General features: G+C 39.8%; 1 protein-coding gene across 4 annotated transcripts in view; it reads right to left on the bottom strand.

Annotated features, from left to right (window-relative positions):
* fer (fer (fps/fes related) tyrosine kinase) overlaps positions 1-20,292 on the bottom strand; it is a 216,893-nt gene that overhangs the window by 12,401 nt on the left and 184,200 nt on the right. For all 4 annotated transcript variants that reach the window (XM_043710381.2, XM_043710372.2, XM_043710364.2 and 1 more), the window contains 2 exons: positions 3,468-3,622; positions 443-565 (listed from right to left, as the gene is read on the bottom strand). In XM_043710381.2, the coding sequence (XP_043566316.1) occupies positions 443-565; positions 3,468-3,622 (278 nt within the window). The remainder of the gene's footprint in view (positions 1-442; positions 566-3,467; positions 3,623-20,292) is intronic.

A 20,292-nucleotide genomic window follows, 5' to 3' on the forward strand; every position in this document is an offset into this window, starting at 1 on the left:
CACTGACACAACTTCTGGATACCTAAATTTAATGCGCATGTTTAAGTCAGTGTCAGAATATTGATGGCAAACAGATCACTATCAACATAAAACATTGGCCAATGTCTTTTGCTTATTAATGACATCCTCTGCCTTTTAGGTTTAATCTAGGTCTAATCTATTTTGGGTTTTGTGGAAACTAATGACAGTATAACAAACATTCATACTGAGATGAAGAATTTTCATTATCGCTTTAACATAACAAAAAAGTTCATTGATAAATATGGGCCAAGCTCACAATAGTCAAATATGTGTATCACACAGAAAAAGGCTACTCAGCCTAAGTTGCTGTTTATCCTCTTCATGAGCAGTCACAGAAAAATAGCATGTAGCAATACAAACTTCAACTAATCAGAATGTATGTATCACTATATCAGTATTCAGTTTTTAGTGTTAACTGTACCTTTTTCAACCTGTTCTCGTGCCTGTTGATTAGTCATTCCAGGATATGGACACACTCCCAAGCTGAATGTCTCCCACAAGAGTATCCCATAGCTCCACACATCACTCTCTGAACTGTATCGTCCTGTGACAGAATATTTATATCAAAAATCCCTTTATTAATTTCAAGCATTGAAATTGTTTGTACCTTACAAACTAATTAAAAATAGATAAATTTGAATCTATGATAAAAGTCGAGAGAAGGCTCGTCATGCGCAATTGGATGTTATCAGGGAGTGTACCAATGTGGGCAAAGTATTTTTATTTTCTCTTTATAAAGATGACAATTCTGAATCAATGTAATTCTTGCCTTCAGTACCAAAGTTCAGTTGACTTCATAGAATCCTTACAGTGTGGAAACAGGCCATTCGGCCCACCAAGTCTGCATGACTCTCCAAAGAGTAACTCACCCAGACCCAATCCCCTACCTGTTACTCGACATTTCCCCTGACCAACGCATCTAACCTACACATCCCTGAACACTATGGACAATTTAGCATGGCCAATTCACCTAATCTGCACATCTTTGGACTGTGGGAGGAAACCCATGCAGACACAGGGAGAATGTGCAAACTCTCCATAGACAGTCATCGGAGACTGTAATCGAAACAGGGTCCCTGGTGCTGTGAAACAGCAGTGCTAACCACTGAGCCAACATGCCACTGTTCTTCATATATAAGTGTAAATAAGGTTATGCAGAACGTCATGCAGAAAATCAAAGTCATCCTTGCTCCTGAGCTCATCCAAAGTTCACTCCTAATAATTGGTCACAGAAAAGAATGCTTAACTGGACTATGAAACTTGAATGATATTTTCTGTCCAGGATTGGCAACCCCCCACTGTAATTAGCTAACATATCCAAGAATGCTAAACAACTAAACTGTAGAGGATCTCTTCACAATTTTTTTAAAACAGATGAATTAATTTATAGATCCTATGCTTCAATTGCCCAAGTAATGCACTGCACATGAACTCTTTACAAAGCTGTGCAAAAGTTGCATGCTGTAAATTGAAGCCTGCAAATTTTAGTCTCAAATACCAATTCTTGGTAAACCTAGACATTTTCACGTATGTTACTTTCCAAATCTTATTTACAGTAGTTATTATTCAGCTTAAAAGAGATCTGGAAGGGCTTTTAGAAAAGGTTTTTTATGGTGATCTGTTTGGATGCTTAAAATAATGTGCTTACTGTTGATGCTTTCTTCATTGTTTGGATAATGTGACCAAGTAAAACAAATCAAATCTCACTAAAAGAGCTTGCAAAAATCAAAATGATTGAAATAAAGTTTGACATAAAAAACGTTAAATATTTCACATTTAAAAACATGATTAAAATTAGCAATCTAAATAGTGTCCATTTACATTACTAATGTTTTTACGTGAGGGTTTCTGCCTGCCTGGAAAGCCTGGTTTTGATAATTCACCGAGTTATGTAAAACTCTGTCAGCTGAAGGAAAACTATAGAATATGAACATATGCTGTATTCACTTCTCCTGTGACAGAAGAACAGAATTACTTAATTACAGTGAAAAGATGGATTTTGTTTTGGTGAAAACACAAGACATATTTGTTCCCAAATATTTTGATAATACTGCAGAGGAAAGACATGTCTAGGAGACACAGGAGGGGGAGAGTGCCTATGCATAACTTTGTTCCATTGTAATTGAATTAAAAAGCTATTATTTGGTATGGGCAGCTTTAAAATACTGATTACATATTCAGTTCATAGAATATTTTATTTGATTATCTTTTCTCATACTAGAAAATTATTTCTGAACAAATCAAAAATGAAACATCCAATTTGAAAACTTTTTCACACAACCAAGGCTTCAATATTGGCAGTTGTGGTTTGTTCAAACTTTTGAGAGTTTACTGTAATTAGTACAACTGTGTGAATTAGAGACAAGTGATATTTATTTTCTAACTTATATTAAGCAAGTAAGGGTACCAGTGGTCCCGGACATTGTCAAATTTCTCATCAAATGCAGATTAATGTTTTAAAGAACTCAATAAGAAACTCAAAAATCTACTTTCCCCCCCCCCCAAAAAAAAACCCACCGCCCCATTCAGAGAATCCACTGATTTGCAATGGGAAGTGTCGAAGGAGAATACGTTCAAACCTCTAATGCTCGAAGCAATGTCACTACACTTCTCTCCATCCCAGTGTTTCTAAACACCCAGGGATCTATGTATAGCTTTGCCACACTACCCATCACATTATTGTATAACCTGCAGGAACTTTTAAAAACAGTTTTTCATGGGGTGTGGCTGTCACTGGCGAAGCCAGCATTTATTGCCCATCCCTAAATATCCCAGAGACCAGTTCAGAGACAATCACATTGCTGTCAGTCTGTAGTTACATGTAGGCTAGATCAGATATGGATGTCAGTTTCCTTCCCTAAATGATACTAGTGAACCAGATACTTTTTTCTGATAAATGTCAATAACTCTGGTCATTAGACCATTCAGTTCAGAATATTATTGTATTTAAATTCCACCATCTGTCAAAGCAGGTTCAAATTGGTCTCCAAATCATTACCTGGGTATCTCTGGGTTAATAGTTTTGTGATAATACCACTAGATGGTCACCTCTCCCTTTTATGAAAAAGCAGAATTTAAAATTGAAATCATAAATGGAGGAAAAAAATGATAACATTTACCAAGGCCTCTGATGGACATTTTTGAAGAGAAAACACCAGTGTCATGGAATCAGTTTGCAGAAATAAGTACACGAATAGCAAAGGTTTGGAAGGATATGGGCTAAGAGCAGGTTGGTGGGACTAGTTCAGTTTGGGATTATGTTCGGCATGTACGGTTGGACCGAAGGGTCTGTTACCATGATGTAAGACTTTATGGCTTGAAATGTTGGCAGTTTCCAGAATGTAATGTAATAACGGAATTTTGCCTATTCAATCAGTGTTAAGTAAATAGTTGCGATAAAAATACACTGCACAATATTTGCATTAGATAAATTAACACTTTTTTACCATAGTTTAGAGCCTCAGGAGCTGTCCATTTAATTGGAATTTGCTTCAAGCCGGACGATGAGTAAATTCCATCATCTTCCTGTCTTGACATTCCAAAATCACTGATTTTAAGAACATTATTGTCACCTACAAGACAGTTTCTGGCAGCAAGGTCTCTGTTAAAAATATAAAATATATGAATATTAACTTGATAAATGATACCTTAGTCAACCTTCAATAAGGAGGATGGATATAATGCACATCACTATTCAATTATCATCAAGATTTCTTACCTCATTCAAAAATGATTTTACTTAAAAGGTAAAATATCCCATAAAATATTCCATCTTCATAAAATATTCACTCCCTCTTCACCAATCTATTATTTATATGCTACCTTTTGGAGGACATATTAATCAACTCCAAGTTAACTTGCTTCAATTTATCATGATTTCTTCAAGAAAGTTCACCTCTATTGTTCCTCTTTTCGACTCCACTGTTGTAAAACTGCAATTTATTTAATATTTTCTTCCAACCTCCATAAATTGCAACTCATTCATATTGCCACACTTTGCATGCTTACTTCCATCAGTCTTTCCTTGCCAAACTCCAATTCACCCAAATAAATGTCTTCAAGATACTTATTTTTAGTTTCAAATTATCCACGGTCTCCTTCAACCCCAGCTCAGTCATCTCGTCCAGTTTTATGTCCTAGCATAGGACTTTGCTCCTCTGATGTCTGCTCTTCTTTGCTGCTTCTATGAGACTGCTGATTGTTTGCACACACCTGTGACTCAAGATCCACAGCAATGTGGCTGGCTTTGAATTATCCTTGGAATGGCCCAGCAAGTCACTTAGTTCAAGGGCAATTAAGGATGGGGAACAAAAGCTGGCCTAGCCAGTCATACCAAGATTCCATGAAGGAATTAAAAAGAAACTATAGGAAAAATAATGTTCCATGAATAGTTTAGTTCAGAGTGTATTAACCGACTAACCAAATATTGTGCTTCTTTGTTGTGGCTGAATGGCAAAGCTTTTATATCTTAAGTCATTGTCAAGAATGTATCTTCAGAACAAGGAAAGATAACGATTGCATTCTATGTTTTTAGTTCAGTGTTTTATCTAGAAAGCAGTCACATTTTTGATAAATGTATTTAGAGTTAGTGTTTATAACAATGTGTGTTTATTTTGCAAACAAATAATTTTTCTAAGCTTTTGACTGAATATGTAAGGCTATCTCATTACCTCACCTTTTATACATTGTTTATTTTGCAATTATTCTATATGTGCATTTTGTACAACTTTTTTTTGTAAATATATTTATTAGCAATTTTTTTTTAACTTTAGAAACATAAAATAATTGAAAAATACAAATCAATAACAAATATCAGTATAATAAAAAGAAATCAAAACACAAATTACAACACAACTACTGTCTACTAACTACTAACTATTCATGGAACACCAATAAATAAGTAAATAACTAATACATCAAAAAAACAGAAAGGAAAGCAAAAAAAAACACAAAATACAGAGCAGCTATGCTCAGTGCAAAGCTCCCAAACAAAGGAACAGGAGCATTGTATATACACCCGTATTAACTCAGGAGACCCCTTCCAGGGCCCAGGGCGTCACAAACCTAACCATCCTGGTTAAACAAACGCCCTAGTTAAGATAACTGATAAATCTAAATAACTGAAGTAGGGCGGCCATGTCTGTTGTGTGGTGCACCATGTTTGTGAAAACGTCCAAGGGAATGTGCTCCATAACTAATTTCTGCCTTCCCAGCAAGCCTGGCAGGTTCTCAGACACCCAATTCATCACAATATTCTTCCGTGCACAGTACGCAAGAATATTAAATAGTTTCTTCCCATGCCTGTCTAAATATGGTAAATTCAGTAGACCTAAGAGGAGAGATATCGGGTCTACTTTGACTTCAGTCCTCAATACCCTCCCTATCTCTCCCGCCACAGTGCTCCAATAAACACGGAGCCTGTGGCATGTCCAGAAGCAATGGGTAAGAGTACCTACACTTATTTTACATTTGGGGCACACTGAAAATGCCCCTTTTTTAAACTTTGCTAGATAGTCTGGTGCCAGATGAACCCTGTGCAGAACTTTTAACTGCATAGTGTATGTCCTATTATAGATTGTGATCTTTCGATCATTCTCCCATATGTTCTCCCATGTTTCAGAAGAGATCTCCATTCCTAGTTCTTGTTCCCAGATCTCACATAACCAGTTAATATCCTGCTAGGCCCTGCCACACAACAGGCGATAGAGGGCACTAACCGAAAGGGTGCTTGTGGAATGTAGCAACAACCTCTCTGTATCGGGCTTATAGGGCTTAGTGAGAAGTGTTGTTTTCTTCTGGATGAAATCCCTAACCTGAAAAAAACAGAAAAGGTCTCTGCTGGGCAACCCATATTTGCGGCTCAGCTGCTCAAAAGACATCACAACCTCCCCCTCAAACAAGTCTCCCAAACTAGAAACTCCTCTCGCTGCCCATAGTTTGAACCCTGAGTCCATCATCCCTGGTCAGAACCCTGGCATGCCAACTATAGGTGTAAGTGGCGAAGTTATGGATAAGCAACCCTCACTCTGATGCACTGCCTTGACTGTACTAATGACAATGGGGTTCCGGCAGTGGTCCATAACTGTCCTCATCTTATCCATGAACAAGTTAATAAGAGGGCACTTTGCCTGGGAGACCTCAACATCCAGCCACATTGAGCCTGGATCATTACCTTCCCAATCACAGACAAAGGACAGCAGGGAACTCAACTGATACCTCCTGATGTCTGGGAAATCAACTCCTCCCCCTCCTTGAGGCAACTGCAATTTAGTAAGTTTGATGAGGGACCGCCCATGATGCCAAACAAAGGAACCAAACCATCCCATAAGCTTCCGTAGTGTTGACCTGGGAAACATTATAGGGAGCATATGTGTGGAATAAAGCAAACAAGGAAAACATTCATCTCAATGAGAGATATTCAGCCCAGCCATGAAATTGGAAGAGCCTCCCATCTCTGGAGATCTCGCCTAATATTGTCGAACAAGTGAACAAAGTTAGTCCGAAATAACAGATCAAACTTGGGGGTAATAAAAATGCCTAGGTATCGGAACCCTGCCCATGACCACTTGAAAGGGAACTTAGGGCCACCTTCAACTTCTGGCACATCCTTAAGGTTTCCCAAAGGCATAGCCTCTGATTTTGCCAAGTTAATCTTATATCCTGAAATAGCCCTAAATGAATTGATACATTGTATCAAATGGGGTACGGAGGTGATCGGGTTCAATAAAAACAGAAGGACATCATCCGCGTACAATGTAATCTTGTGTGCCCTCGATCCCACTTCCGGAGCAGTTATGTGGACGTTCTGACGAATGGCTCTATCACTAACGTAAACAACAATGGTGAGAGGGGGCAGCCTTGCCAACTACCCCTACCAATCCTAAAATTCCAAGACTTCATCCCGTTGGTGATGACCACAGCCAGAGGGTGGCGATATAAAACCTCCACCCACTTAGCAAAGACCCCACCCAACCCAAACTGTCCGGAGACATAAAAAAGACACGTGCTGGAAAAGCACAGCAGTTCAGACAGCATCTGAGGAGCAGGAAAATCAATGTTTTGGGCAAAAACCCTTCATCAGGAATAGAGATCTGCCTTTTGCCCGAAACATTGATTTTCCTGCTCCTCGGATGCTGCCTGAACTGCTGTGCTTTTCCAGTACCACTCTAATCTAGAATCTGGTTTCCAGCATCTGCAGTCCTTGTTTTTACCCATAAAAAAGATACAGCTATTCCACCTGGCCAAATGCTTTTTCTGCATCTAAGGAAATCACCAATCCCTGAATCGATCGTTGCTGACACACTTGGACCACATTCAGCAACCTTCTAATATTATTAGAGGACCTATGGCCCCATATAAAGCCTGTCTGGTCCTCTTTAATAATACCTTTTCCAATATCAGCGCCAGGATCTTGGACAGAATCTTGAAATCTGAATTTAATAGAGAGATGGGCCTGTATGAGGCACAATCCTCAGGAACCTTCCTGTTCTTAAGAATTAAGGAAATATTAGCTTCTCTCAAAGATGGTGGTAGGCGTTCATGCATATAGGAGTGATTGTACATCTCCAACATTGGCCCTGACAGAATCCCTATAAACTCCTTATGAAACTCACCCGGGAGACCATCAGGGCCAGGCGCTTTCCCACTCTGAAGTTGCCTAGCTGCCTCCTGTATTTCCTGAACTGTCAAGGGGTCATTAAAGAGAGAGGCCTGTTCCAAGGTTATCCCTGGGAGGTCCAGGTTCTTAAAAAAAGACCTTCATTTTAGCTCTCCTGTCCTCAACCTTCAAACCGATACAATTCAGAGTAAAAGCTCCAAAAAGCCTCGTTAATCTTTTTAGCATCATACGCTGTCTCTGATTGCGGTAATGGATTGAGAAGCACGCTTTTTCCTAGTCAGGTACGCTAAATACTTCCCTGGCCAATACTCATATTCGAACAGCCTCTGTCTAGCAAAAGCAAGTTCTTTCTTTGCGTTTTGTGTCAGTATTGAATTCATAGCAGCCTGGAGGGCTGTGATCCGCTGTAGCTTAGTCATCGAAGGCCGCGCAAAATGTGCCACCTCGACAGCTTTCAACCACACCTCAAGTAGACGCTGCTGTTCCTCCTTCTGTCGTTTCCAGCTAGCCGAATAAGAAATAGCTAATCCCTAGCAAAGGCCTTAGCAGTCTCCCATAGCATGGACGGACTATTAGCCGTGCCCGAGTTGATAGTCAAGAATTCTTGAAACTCCTTCAAAAAGTATTCCACAAATTTGCAATCCTTAAGGAGAAAAGGGTCCAACCACCAGTGCCGCAAACCTAGCCCTTCACTGTCGGCTTAATCTCCAAATATAATGCCGCGTGATCAGAGATAGCTATATTTCCAATTTTAAAACCCATAATCGAATCCAGAAGGGCCGAGGGAGCCAGAAAGAGGTCAATCCACTTGTGACATTTATATGGGTTTGAAAAAATGAAGTCCCTGCCGGTAGGGTGAAGACATCTCCAAATATCCAACAGCCCCAACTCCTCGCATAAGTCAACCACCTGCTTGGCCTGCAAAGAAATAGTTGGGCACCCACAAGGCATCCTGTCCACTGTCGGATCCAAAAGACAATTAAAATTCCCCCCCCTATAATAATGTGCCGTGTTCCAAAAGCACTCAACTTAGAGAAAGCACTAATCAAAAATTTGAGAGGATGCACCGGAGACAGTAGACATTTAAAATGCCATATTCCTCCCCATGTATCAGGGCTTTGGTAAGTATCACAAACCATCCCTACTCATATAATGTGAACGCAGATTTTTCTGGATAAGTACCGCCACTCCCCTACTTTTAGTAGTAAAGAATGAAAAGAATACCCAGTCATAACCCCCTGTTGTAATTTCAGATGTTCCCATCATCAAGATGGGTTTCCTGCCAAAAAGCAATATCAACCCTTTCCCTCTTAAGGCTAGAAAGCACCTTTTTCTTTTTAACAGGCGAATGACTTCCCTTAATGTTCCAGGTACACCATTTAATAAGACACTTAGCCATATTCCCCTTTCAGATTCCCTTGAACCCCTGGTGGTGGGGGGGGGGGGGGGGGGGGGGGGAACACTGCTTACAAAGCGCCAAGCACAAGTAAATAAAGACTCAGAGTCGAAGGACTATATCCATAAAAAACTACCAAGAAAACCAACTATAAAACCTTCCCCCTGCCCATAGGGGGCACTCACCCTACCCATCCCTTCCTTCACAGCTCCTTCAAATGCAGACTGTGCCCCAGCCTTAGGCCAGAAAAAAAACAAGGAGATGATCCTTAAATCAACAGAAAAAAGACAAGGTCAGGGTGAGCACTCCAGCCATCCCTGTCACCCCTACTTGTTACTAAAAGAGAAACAGAACAAACAAAAAAAAGGGGAACAACAAAGAACATCCGCAAAATTTCCCAACAGAAAATCCAGTTATTAAAAAAAAGGAACAACTTATTCCAAGATTTTTTTTCCCCCTTTCCAAAAAAGAAATTATTAAGGAGAAAGAAAGGAATAAAAAAAAAGGAAAATATGGGGAAAGAAGGAAAAGAGAACAAATGTTAACCATATTCTTCAGGCCAGTCTGTCTATTTTAAAATGTCTATGAAGTTTTTAGCTTTATCCGCTGAGTCAAATTTATAAACTGAGTCCTCGTGGCTGAAACGGAGCACTGCGGGATATCTCATGAAGTACTTGATGCCCAGGTTCCTCAGCCTCTTTTAACTTCATCGAAGGACTTCCTCTTTTGAATTAAAGCTGAGAAATCCTGGAAAAACATGATTTTTGATCCATTGTATAGCAGTGCCTGCAGATCGTTTCCCAGTAATCTAGAAGCTTGTATCACTTTTTGCTTGTCCTTATATGAGTGGAAGTGCACTAGGACCCGGCAGGGGCGCTGCAACAGCCCTGACCTGTGCACTGTAACCCGTTAAGCCCTTTCAATCTGCAGCCTGCTGGACTTGATGTGAAGGCCCAAAAATGTCGGCAGCCAGCTTTTAAAGAAGCTCACTGGTTGCTCACCTTCAGGGAGCCCGACAATTCGGAGATTTATCCTCCGACCTTGATTTCTGAGGTCATCAATATGGTATCGCAAGGCCCGCACCTCTTGCTCCAGCACCTGAATCCGATTAGATGAGGACTCCATCACAGCTTCCGAAGCCTTAGTTCGACCCTCCACCTCCTCCAGCCGCTCCCCGAGTCTCTGGATCTCTTGCTCATGCTTCTGCAGCATGGATGCGATAGGTTGGACCTGGGCACGAATCTGCCCACGGATATCTTCAATGGCAGCCCCAACTTTCAAGGTAAGTCTCTCCATCACTGCAGCCAATTCCTGAGAGTCTGTCAGGTCCCCAGGGGGTTCAGGAGAGGCTACTGCTGCTGCAGTCTCTGGTATGTCTAGTGCTACAGAGGAGTGTCCTCCCTGCTGCAGTTTGCTCACTCCTTTTCCCTTTGGCATCCTTTTCACTCCCAAATATTAATAAATATGTGTTCTGTCAGGTTTTAAACTAATAATTCCACCACATAAGTTGGCCAGGGATGGCAAAAAACACCAGTACGCCTTGGTTATTAGGCAGAGTTGTCGACAGCAGTTCTACAGAATCGCCGCTATCTTGCCGAGTCCCATGTACAACTTTTAATTATAACCTACTTTGTGATTTCATGGCTTTGTACTTTGTAATTTTCTGTATCATTTTTACATTGTAAGCAACTTTTCACACTTTCATTACTTTAAACTAATTTGTTCCAAATACAGTATTCTCTGCTATAAAGTTGCAAAATACATCAAGCAGATAAAGTTCTAAACAAAGGTGTTTTGAGTTATTGAGGGATTTGTATCAATTAAGCAAAATCTCAGATGATTAATTCAAGGTATGAATTCAGGACACGACATCCCCCATTACAAAACAAATGGTCAAAAAAAATGTTTTGTTAACTCAGCAGTAAGTTACAAAATTCAGTTAAATGAGAAGTGAAGCGATAGTGAGCAGTGACAACTCCATTAGTGAATGACATGTTAAAAGACCAATCAGTACATAATGGGATATGATGCCAGTAAGATGACTGTAATAAAGAAACCAATCACAGGTTGTGCATACACTACCTAATCACTCCAAGATTGGCCATGTTCATACATTATCTGGGCAGTTAGGATTCTTATCATGAAACGTCTGGACCAGTGTTCAGAGAAAGGTCTGATAATGCTACAGGTTGTGGTTTGGAAAGGGGTAATAAAGTCTCCTTTTCAGTAGTTACATATATATAAAGAGAAAGAAGAGACAGCATTCCCGCCAACTGAAGATTTCCATTTCATCATGGAATAGCTAAATCCAGCGCCTGAGTACATCATTTCTGCTCCTTGGATGCTGCCTGACCTGCTGCGCTTTTCCAGCAACACATTTTTCAGCTACATCATTTCTGTTGTACTTGTTTTGCTAACTTAATAAATTGGTGAATCTTGTTAAGACACACTGGGAGAAACAGGTTTGAATTCATGACATCAGTACTGGATAAACAAGGAGCTGTTCCAATGGGACAGGCTTCATTCGAATCATGGTGGGACCATAGTCCTGGCAAATAGCATAACTAGAGCTTTGGATAGGACTGTAAACTAAAAGGGTGGGGCAAAGGGATTGGATCAGACTGCATGAAAAATTATGCAAGAAGGACAGGAGGCTCAGCAGAGGTTATTATGGTTTTTAGGACATGTAATAGGATAGAGTATATAGAAGGACTCAGGAATTTAACTTCCAGGTATAGCAGATAAGGAGGCAATTCTGAGAAGGGGGCAGCCAACATAGAACTGACAGCGCTGTATTGATATGCATGCAGTATACAAAACAAGTTAAATGAGTTCGTAGTGCAGATTGAAATTGGCAAGTATTATGTTGTGAGTATCACAGACATTACTGCAAGAGAATCAGAGCTGGGAACTAAATATCTAAGGAAGGATACATGTCCTATTGAAAGTCAGGCAGATCGGCAGAGGGAGATGGGGTTGTCTTGTTAGTAAGACATCAAATTAAATCAATAGCAAGAAGCGATGTGGAGTTAGAAGGCATAGAATCTGTGTGGATAGAGTTGAGGAACGGCAAAGGGAAAAAACATCCTGATGGAAGTTGTGTCATAGTAGGTAGCAGTCAGGATGTGGGGAAGAAAATGAATCAGGAGACAGAAAAGGACACTTACAATAATCATGAGAAATTTCAAAATGCAAGTGGACTGGGAAAATCAGTTGAGGAATTGGATCTCCAGAAAAGGAATTTGTGTAATGTTTATGACCTTTTATTAAGAATAGTTTGTAGATAGCCCACTAGGAACAGGCAATTCTGGATTTGCTGATGTGCAATGAGATACCTTAAGGTGAAGGATCCCATGGGTCAATGACCATAATATGATAAAATTCACCCGGTAGTTTCAGAGGGAGAATGTAGAATCAGATGTAATGGTATTATAATTGATATTATAAAGTTGAAGGCATGTATTGTACCTTTAAGACCGGGAGAAAACGCTGTTCTGAACTGAGAGCTTACAAGCACCTGTGTATATGACAAGTTGGCAGTCCCGGAGTGTACTGGAAAATTGAAAATATGTAGCATTGGCTGTGAAATGGATACCTGAGTTTTGGTTGTTATTTTGAAAACATTCAAATTTAACCAATTAGTTTAAATTATGCCCCAGGATACTAAAACACAATTAAGTTTGAATTTATTGTTTCGTCAACATTGAACCAATGAGATGATCCGATGTTCGGGACTATAACAATGCGGACATTTTGAAAATTAGTCAGAGAGCAACTGCCATAGAGACAGAAACTCCTGGAGAGCCAATTGCCCATCTAACATACTACTGTCAAAGAAATTAGAAAATACTCTCTTTCAAAGGAACCTTTTCATATGAAATATACTCGCAGTAAGAAAGAAGATCCCCCAGGGAGATCAGTAGCCAGAAGAATGAAGACACAGAAGACAATTACATTAAGTTAATGTAATTTTAATAAGTGTCTTATAGAGTTGTTATAGAGTTGGAGGCAAATAGTAAGCAGTTAAGAGAAAGGGGGCTTAGATTTGTGAATAGTTTTTGTTTAATGTTCACTTTTAGAGTTAGAAATTAAATTAATTTATTTTCTTTTAATAGTGGTATTTGGGAGTTCTCTGTCACTCATATTTTAACAGATTACAAGGAGAAGCAAGCTTTTCTGGTGTAACTAACAGAGGGGTTTGCCTCCACATCGTAACATTCAGTAAGGGTAACTACAAAGACATTAGGGATGAACTGGCCAGAGTAGATTGGAAGGGAAGTTGGAGCAGCAGCGGCTGGAGTTTCTAGGTGTAATTCAGTAGGCACAGCAGAAATGAATCCCAAGAAAGAAGAGACATGCTAAGGTAAGGACGAGGTAGCCACGGCTGACAAGGGAAGTCAGGGACAGCATAAAAGCAAAAGAAAAAGCATATAGTGTGGTGAAGATTATTAGGAAGCCAGAGGATTGGGAACCCTTTAAAATGTAGCAGAGGTCAACTTAAAAAAAGCAATAATTGGAGAGATGATGAAATATGAAAGTTAGCCAGCTAGAAATATAAACGAGGATTGCAAGAGGTTCTTTTGATAGTTGAAAAAATTCAAGATTGAGAAGTAATCTTCATGGTGAAAGGTAGGGCCTTAATGAGTGTAGTGGAACAGAGGGACCTTGGAGTTCAGGTGCATGGTTCTCTGAAAGTGGAGTCACAGATAGACAGGACAGTGAACGAGGCTTTTGGCACACTGGTCTTCAGTCAGGGCATTGAGTAAAAAAGTTGAGAAGTTATGTTGCAGTTATACAGGATGTTGGTGAGATCAGACTTGGAGTATTATGTTCAGTTTTGGTCACCTTGTTATAGGAAGAATGTTATTAAACTGGAAAGAGTGTAGAAGAAATTTACAAGGATATTGCCAGGACTCAATCGTCTGAGATACAGGGAGAGGTTGGACAAGCTAGGACTTACTTCTTTAGAAAATAGGACACTGGGAGGAATCTTGAAGTGTATAAGATCATTGATAAGATCATTGATCATTGAGAGGCATTGATAAGGTGAGTACACTCAATCTTTTTCACAGGGTTGGGAATCAAGGAGTAGAGGACATCTGCTTAAGGTTAGGGAGGAAAGAATAAAAAGAAACCTGAGGGGCAACTTGTTTATAGAGAGGGTGGTACACATATGAAATGAACTACCAGTGGAATTGGTTGAAGAGGGTACATTAACAACATTTAAAAGGCATTTGGACAAATACATGGATGGCAAAAGTTCAGAATGATATGGGAAAGTGCAGGGAAATAGGGTCAATGTGGATGGACATTTTGGTTGGCATGGCGAAAGTGAGGACTGCAGATGCTGGAGATCAGAGTCGAGATTAGAGTGGTGCTGGAAAAGAAATAATGAAGGGCTTTTGCCCGAAACATCGATTTTCCTGTTCCTTGGATGCTGCCTGACCTGCTGTGCTTTTCCAGAACTATTTTAATCTTGATTTTGTTTGGCATGGACCAGTTTGGCTGGAGGGCCTGTCTCCATGCTGTAGGAATCTATGATAGGATCGATATATGGCTGCTCAGGAATTTACCAAAGAATAACTAAATTCTTTAAAAGTAAGATGGTAATTATTCATCTGTAGTGCAGAGATTAAATATTGCTGAAAAAACAGAGACATGTTGTGAAAGCTTTTTGCCTTTCATTCACTGGGACAGCATGTCTTTTTCATAGCACTATGTACCATAGGCTGCTCTATAAAAGGAATACATATTTACATTCACCAAAAATCTTCGAAATGCCGTCTTCTCTTTTCTACCCCACAAAACTTAAAACAGCATCCTGAGGGTGACAGAGTGAGCCTATCAACAATTTGAATTTTTTTTAAAAATTAAGGTACTAAGAGGTAAATTCCAAACTTATTCAGACCAAGGTACGTGATCCAGTGTCAGCAATCCAACTGGATAAAAAATTGGCTTGATAGGAGGAGAATGGTGGTAGATGATTGTTGTTTAGACTGAAGGCTTGCGACCAGCAGTGTGCCAGAAGGATCTGTGCTGGATCCACTGTTGTTTGTCATTTATATAAACGATTTGGATGAGAATATAGAAGGGTTCGATTCGATGCTTGGGCGACTGTCCGTGTGGAGTTTGCACATTCTTTCAGTGGCTGCATAGCTTTCCTCCGGATTCCTCTCACTGTCCAAAAATGTGCAGATTAGGTGATTAGCCATTCTAAATTGCCCATCATGTCCAGGGATGTGAAGATTAGCTGGATTAGCCATGGGAAATGCAAGGTTACAGGGATACAATAGAGAGCCAGGTCTGGGTGGGATGCTCTTCGGAGGGTTGGTATAGACTCGGACCTGATGGCCAGCTTCCACACTGTAGGAATTCTATGGCTTGGACAGGTACATGATAGGAAAGTTTAGAGGGACATTGGCCAAACGCAGGCAAATGGGACGAGTTCAGTTTAGGAAACGGGGTTGGTATGGACATGTTGGGCCAAAGGGCTTGATTCCATACTTTATGACTCCACGACTTGAAGTGATTTTTTAGAAATATGTTAGGTCAACAATATATGGGAGACATTGGAAGCTGTGAGTTCTTGCCTATTTATTACCAGTCTTGTTTGGGGAAAACAGCATTTTTTTGTTACCATAGAAAGAGGAAACCTCTATATTCATACACCATCAGCTTTCTTTTCTTTACAGCACAGCTGAATTCCAATCCAATTCCTGACAACTGATTGTGTTTAAAATCTACATTAAGCTTGCACAGCTTCATGTGATTTGATTTCCTTTTAATGATGCCAGAATAATTAATGTGCAGGTTTAGTCAATGTCAAATTCTATTCCCTCCACCTCCTACACAAAGACGCAAATGCTCCTCCACAGTCTAATCTTATCCATGTTTTTTCTAACACTGAATATCATTTGTCAAATATTTTAGCTCAACCCCATTTACTGTCCATAAAGAGCAAACACTGGATATGAAAAACCTTTATTATATTTACCAAACATATAGTTAAGTGCCCAGTTGCCAGCTGTTATACTCAGGGCTGTGTGAATAATGATTAGATTGGTTTGAATCCTTTCAACCTACTTCAAAAGGAAAAGTACTTGAAATAAAACTCATTTATAGCTGTCAGTCATTCACTATTAATTATTACTAAGCAAAAATTAAATTTATGGAAAAATAAAGAATATTATAAAGGTAATTCAAATTTGTCATTTCCTTGGTCTCAAAAGTCTATCTTTTGCGTGTTATCCACTTAGACAATTACCACCTTTGCTCCTCTCAAAAATCTATTCATCACTGCATACTTCACATTTACATTGTGATCTAATATACTAAAAAACTCTGGTGAAACTCGATGAACACTTCCAACACAGCAGCAAGTAACAAATCATTTCAGTTTCCCACAGAAGCAATGGACTGAATTCTAGTTTGAGCTTCAAGACCTTAGTGTCTGGCCAAGCATCAGGTCCTGAACTTGCACTTGCCATGGAACAGATTCAGCAAATTCACCATCGGGGATCTCCTAATTGGCCGCCTGTATTCGAATTAAGGATGGTGGGGTAGACTGCTGATGCTGCCAGCCTAATCAGAGGACTGATGTTCTGATATCTCAGAATCCACTATGAAAGTTGCTCCAAAATGCAGATACTGTCAGACAGGCAAGTAAAATTCAAATTTAGAGGCTGTAATGCAATATGCTTTATTGAGCAAGTGAACCCTTCTCCACAGGGATCACTGGGGAAGGGAGAGCTGTCATTTATCTCTAAATCCCCTCTTTGAGTCATGGCACTTCAGGTTCTGACGTACTAATTTATCAAGCTATTACACGGAAGCCACCTGCAGAAAGCCATCAAGATGCGGCTCCTTGTTATTTCACAGGCTCTCTCGGGTCTGTTCCCAACACACAGAGGGCTGGTAAAATTCAGCCCAATGTCATTTTGCCAAGAAGCAACACATCTCACTGTCAATTTGATGCAACACAGTGGGAATGAGGGCAGCCATATTCCCAACAGCATAGCAGCCCTCACTCGTTTTTATATATCACCATGTCTTTCGTAGTCCTGTGTTCAAAAGACTTTGCTCGGGTCCCAGTGAATTGATATGGTAATCTATAGCCAGGTTCCCATTACTGAACATAATAAGAACTGTGCCTTTGCTGTAATGGCGAGCCGAAAACAGGCTTCATCTACCTTCAGTAAAGACGCAACAGAAAGCATGAACACAAACACTTGGAAAGCTACCCACTCATCCCAGAAACTTCATGGCCCTATTTTTGGCCTAAGGAATGATGAATTTACGGTGAGAACCAGTCATGTTAAATCTCGAAAGATTGTTTATTAAAGATTTCATAGGACCATATGATGATCATTACTTTGTTTTTAATTGATATACAGTGAATTAAACAGAACACAGTTCAGGTCAGTCAGAAATTTATACTTTTTCATCGATCAATTATGTGTTGGGCAGCTAGAAAATCAACCTTTAAATACCATTAGGCCAGAATCATAGACAAGATCACAGCCACCATCCATCATCACTGCCGCTACTACCAATGCTTAGTAACAGTTCCCAGCACCACCCAGTTCTGGGTTTTCTGCAGTGCTCCAGCAAAGCAGGAGGAACAGCACCACATTTTCTGTTTAAACATTTTACAGTTTCAGAACTCAACACTGAGTTCAACATCTTCAGAGCACTGATACTATGATTACACACCCTTCCCAGCACAGCTAACCTATTTTCAAGTATTCACACCAGCCATTAACTCCTATGAAATTTGAGCTTGAATCCAATCAGCTAGGTTGGTTAATGAGCATTTCATTGGACAAAATCACTTATTATATATAACAATGTTGCATGAACATTTTCTTTTACAGATTGATTACCCTATAATCCCAATGTTGCTTTGTCTATGAAGTAAAATAAACTAAATTGGAGCCAAGGAAAGAAAAAATGTAACTGCAAATTTAACTTAAACAAAAGTAAATGATTGGTGAATGTTTTTAATGAACTTTAAGGATAGAATAAAGTAATACATTGCGATCAAAAAGTCTTTTTGCTGAACAAGTTGAAACATTTTAGTGAAAGGAAGATCCAGTTGGGTATTATATTGTGATAATATGCAACAAATCAATGATTTTCAAGAGATGGATGTAATCAACAAGTCTTAGACCGGATCTTCATTTAGAGAATAGTTACAGTGAATAAATTAGATTGGATTGATTCATGTATAAGCAAATATACATGTAGCAGCAGAAGTTGAAAACAGAATTAAGTTGAGTGATATTATTTCTGCAGTCAAGACAAATTGTTAGTTCAGAACTTTGGTCATTTAAATTTTATTATTAAAATTACTGGAGTGCATTGTGTTGCCAGTATCTAAAGTGTAACTGAAGCTGTAAATCATGAACAGCAGAATATAAATTACTGCAGACTTTAATACATTACCTAATTCATTAAAAATAACAACAAATGCAATAAATTTAAAATTCTGTTTTCCATTATGCTTGTTGGCTATATGCCTATATAATAGATATCCATATTTCTCCATTGGATTCTTAACATTTTTCTGTGAAGATTCCTACTGTGAATTAGCATGGCCAGCACTAGCAAAACATCAGAGTCAGAATTGGTTCGTATAATTTGATCTTTCCCAAATTAATTATTCAGAGCAATTAAAATGAAAAATCATCAAAGATCTCTGGAAATCTTCACTAGATTTCATAAACAATGCAGGAATGTACACAACTAATTGTATTGTACTTGATAAGTGAAAAGACAAAATAATTCAAGGATAAAACTACATTTTAATTCCATCATCTAACACATCAATACCACCTGATAGATAAACAAAATCACTCTGCTCCATGAGCATCATTAATTAATCTCCCAAATTCTTTCAACCTTTTCTCAAAGCAATGTGGCCATGAAGAGCATACTTTTTATTTTTATTTTTGATATAATTCCTCAACCTCTTAACGGCTTTCAAATTTAAATCAGGTCTACCAACACCATTGTCTCTCCTCCAATATGCAGAACCTCATGGTTCTAATTCTTATCTATTCAAACGTCACGACTGCACCTACACCAGTGGCTTCTCTTCTCTCTCATTTGATGATGTCAAGTGTCCCCAAGGAGCTGGCCTATTCTTTGTTTTATACTGCTTCTCAAGAATTTCTCCAACAGTATCATGTAAACAATGTCAATGATTTACTCTCACTTAATTTCTGAAAATCCAGCTATCAGATTGCTTGTAGAACATATTGCCAAGAAGTGATTTTAACTGCTTCCTACAAAATTCTGTTAATATTAAAGTCATAAATTTAGCCCTGATTGCAAATATTAATTCTACTGCACAAATAGAAAGTGCTGAAGAAACTTGGCACATCTGGCAGCATCAGAGGAGTATTGTAGAGAGAGAAGCAGAGTTAATATTTTGAGTCAAAGTGTGGCACTGGAAAAGCACAGCAGGTCAGGCAGCATCAGAGGAGCAGGAGAATCGACATTTCGGACATAAGTCCTTCATCATGAATGGGGAGGGGGGGAGCGAGCAAGGGGGCTGAAAGATAAACAGGAAGATGGGGGTGGAGCTGGAGCGAAGGTAGCTGGGAAGGCGGTAGGTAGATGGAGGTGGGAGAGGGTGATCGTGATAGGTCAGAGGGGAGGATGGAGGGAATAGGTGTGAAGGAAGATAGACAGGTTTGACAGTTCAAGAGGGTGGTGCCAAGTTGGAGGGTTGGATCTGGGATGAGGTGGGGAGAGGGGATTTGAGGAAACTTGTGAAATCAACGTTGAGGGTCCCAAGGCAGAAGATGAGGCTTTCTTCCTCCAAGCGTCAGGTGGCTTGGATTTGGCAGTGGAGGCGGCCGAGGACTCGCATGTCCTTGGCGGAGTGGAAGGGGGAGTTGAAGTGGTCAGCCACAAGTCAGTAGGGTTGTTTGGTGCGTGTGACCCAGAGACATTCCCTGAAACGTTCCACGAGTTGTTATCGAGAGCAATGGAGACAGTAGACGAGGTGCAAGAAAATTCTGCTGGATGTCGAAGGATCCTTTGGGGTCTTGGACAGAGGTGAGGGGGAAGGTATGAGCACAGGTTTTTCACCTCTTGCAGCATCAAGGGAAGGTACTGAGATTGAAGGGTGGGTTGGTGGGGTGAGGGGGCATAGACCCAACAAGGAAGTCATGGAAGGAGTGGTCTCTGCGGAATGTTGGCACGGGTGGGGAGGGAAATATATCTCTGGTGGTGGAGTCTGATTATAGGT

The sequence above is a fragment of the Chiloscyllium plagiosum genome, unplaced genomic scaffold, assembly GCF_037043375.1.
Source record: "Chiloscyllium plagiosum isolate Xiang-an unplaced genomic scaffold, Cpla_swu_hap1 HiC_scaffold_2, whole genome shotgun sequence".
NCBI lineage: Eukaryota > Metazoa > Chordata > Chondrichthyes > Orectolobiformes > Hemiscylliidae > Chiloscyllium > Chiloscyllium plagiosum.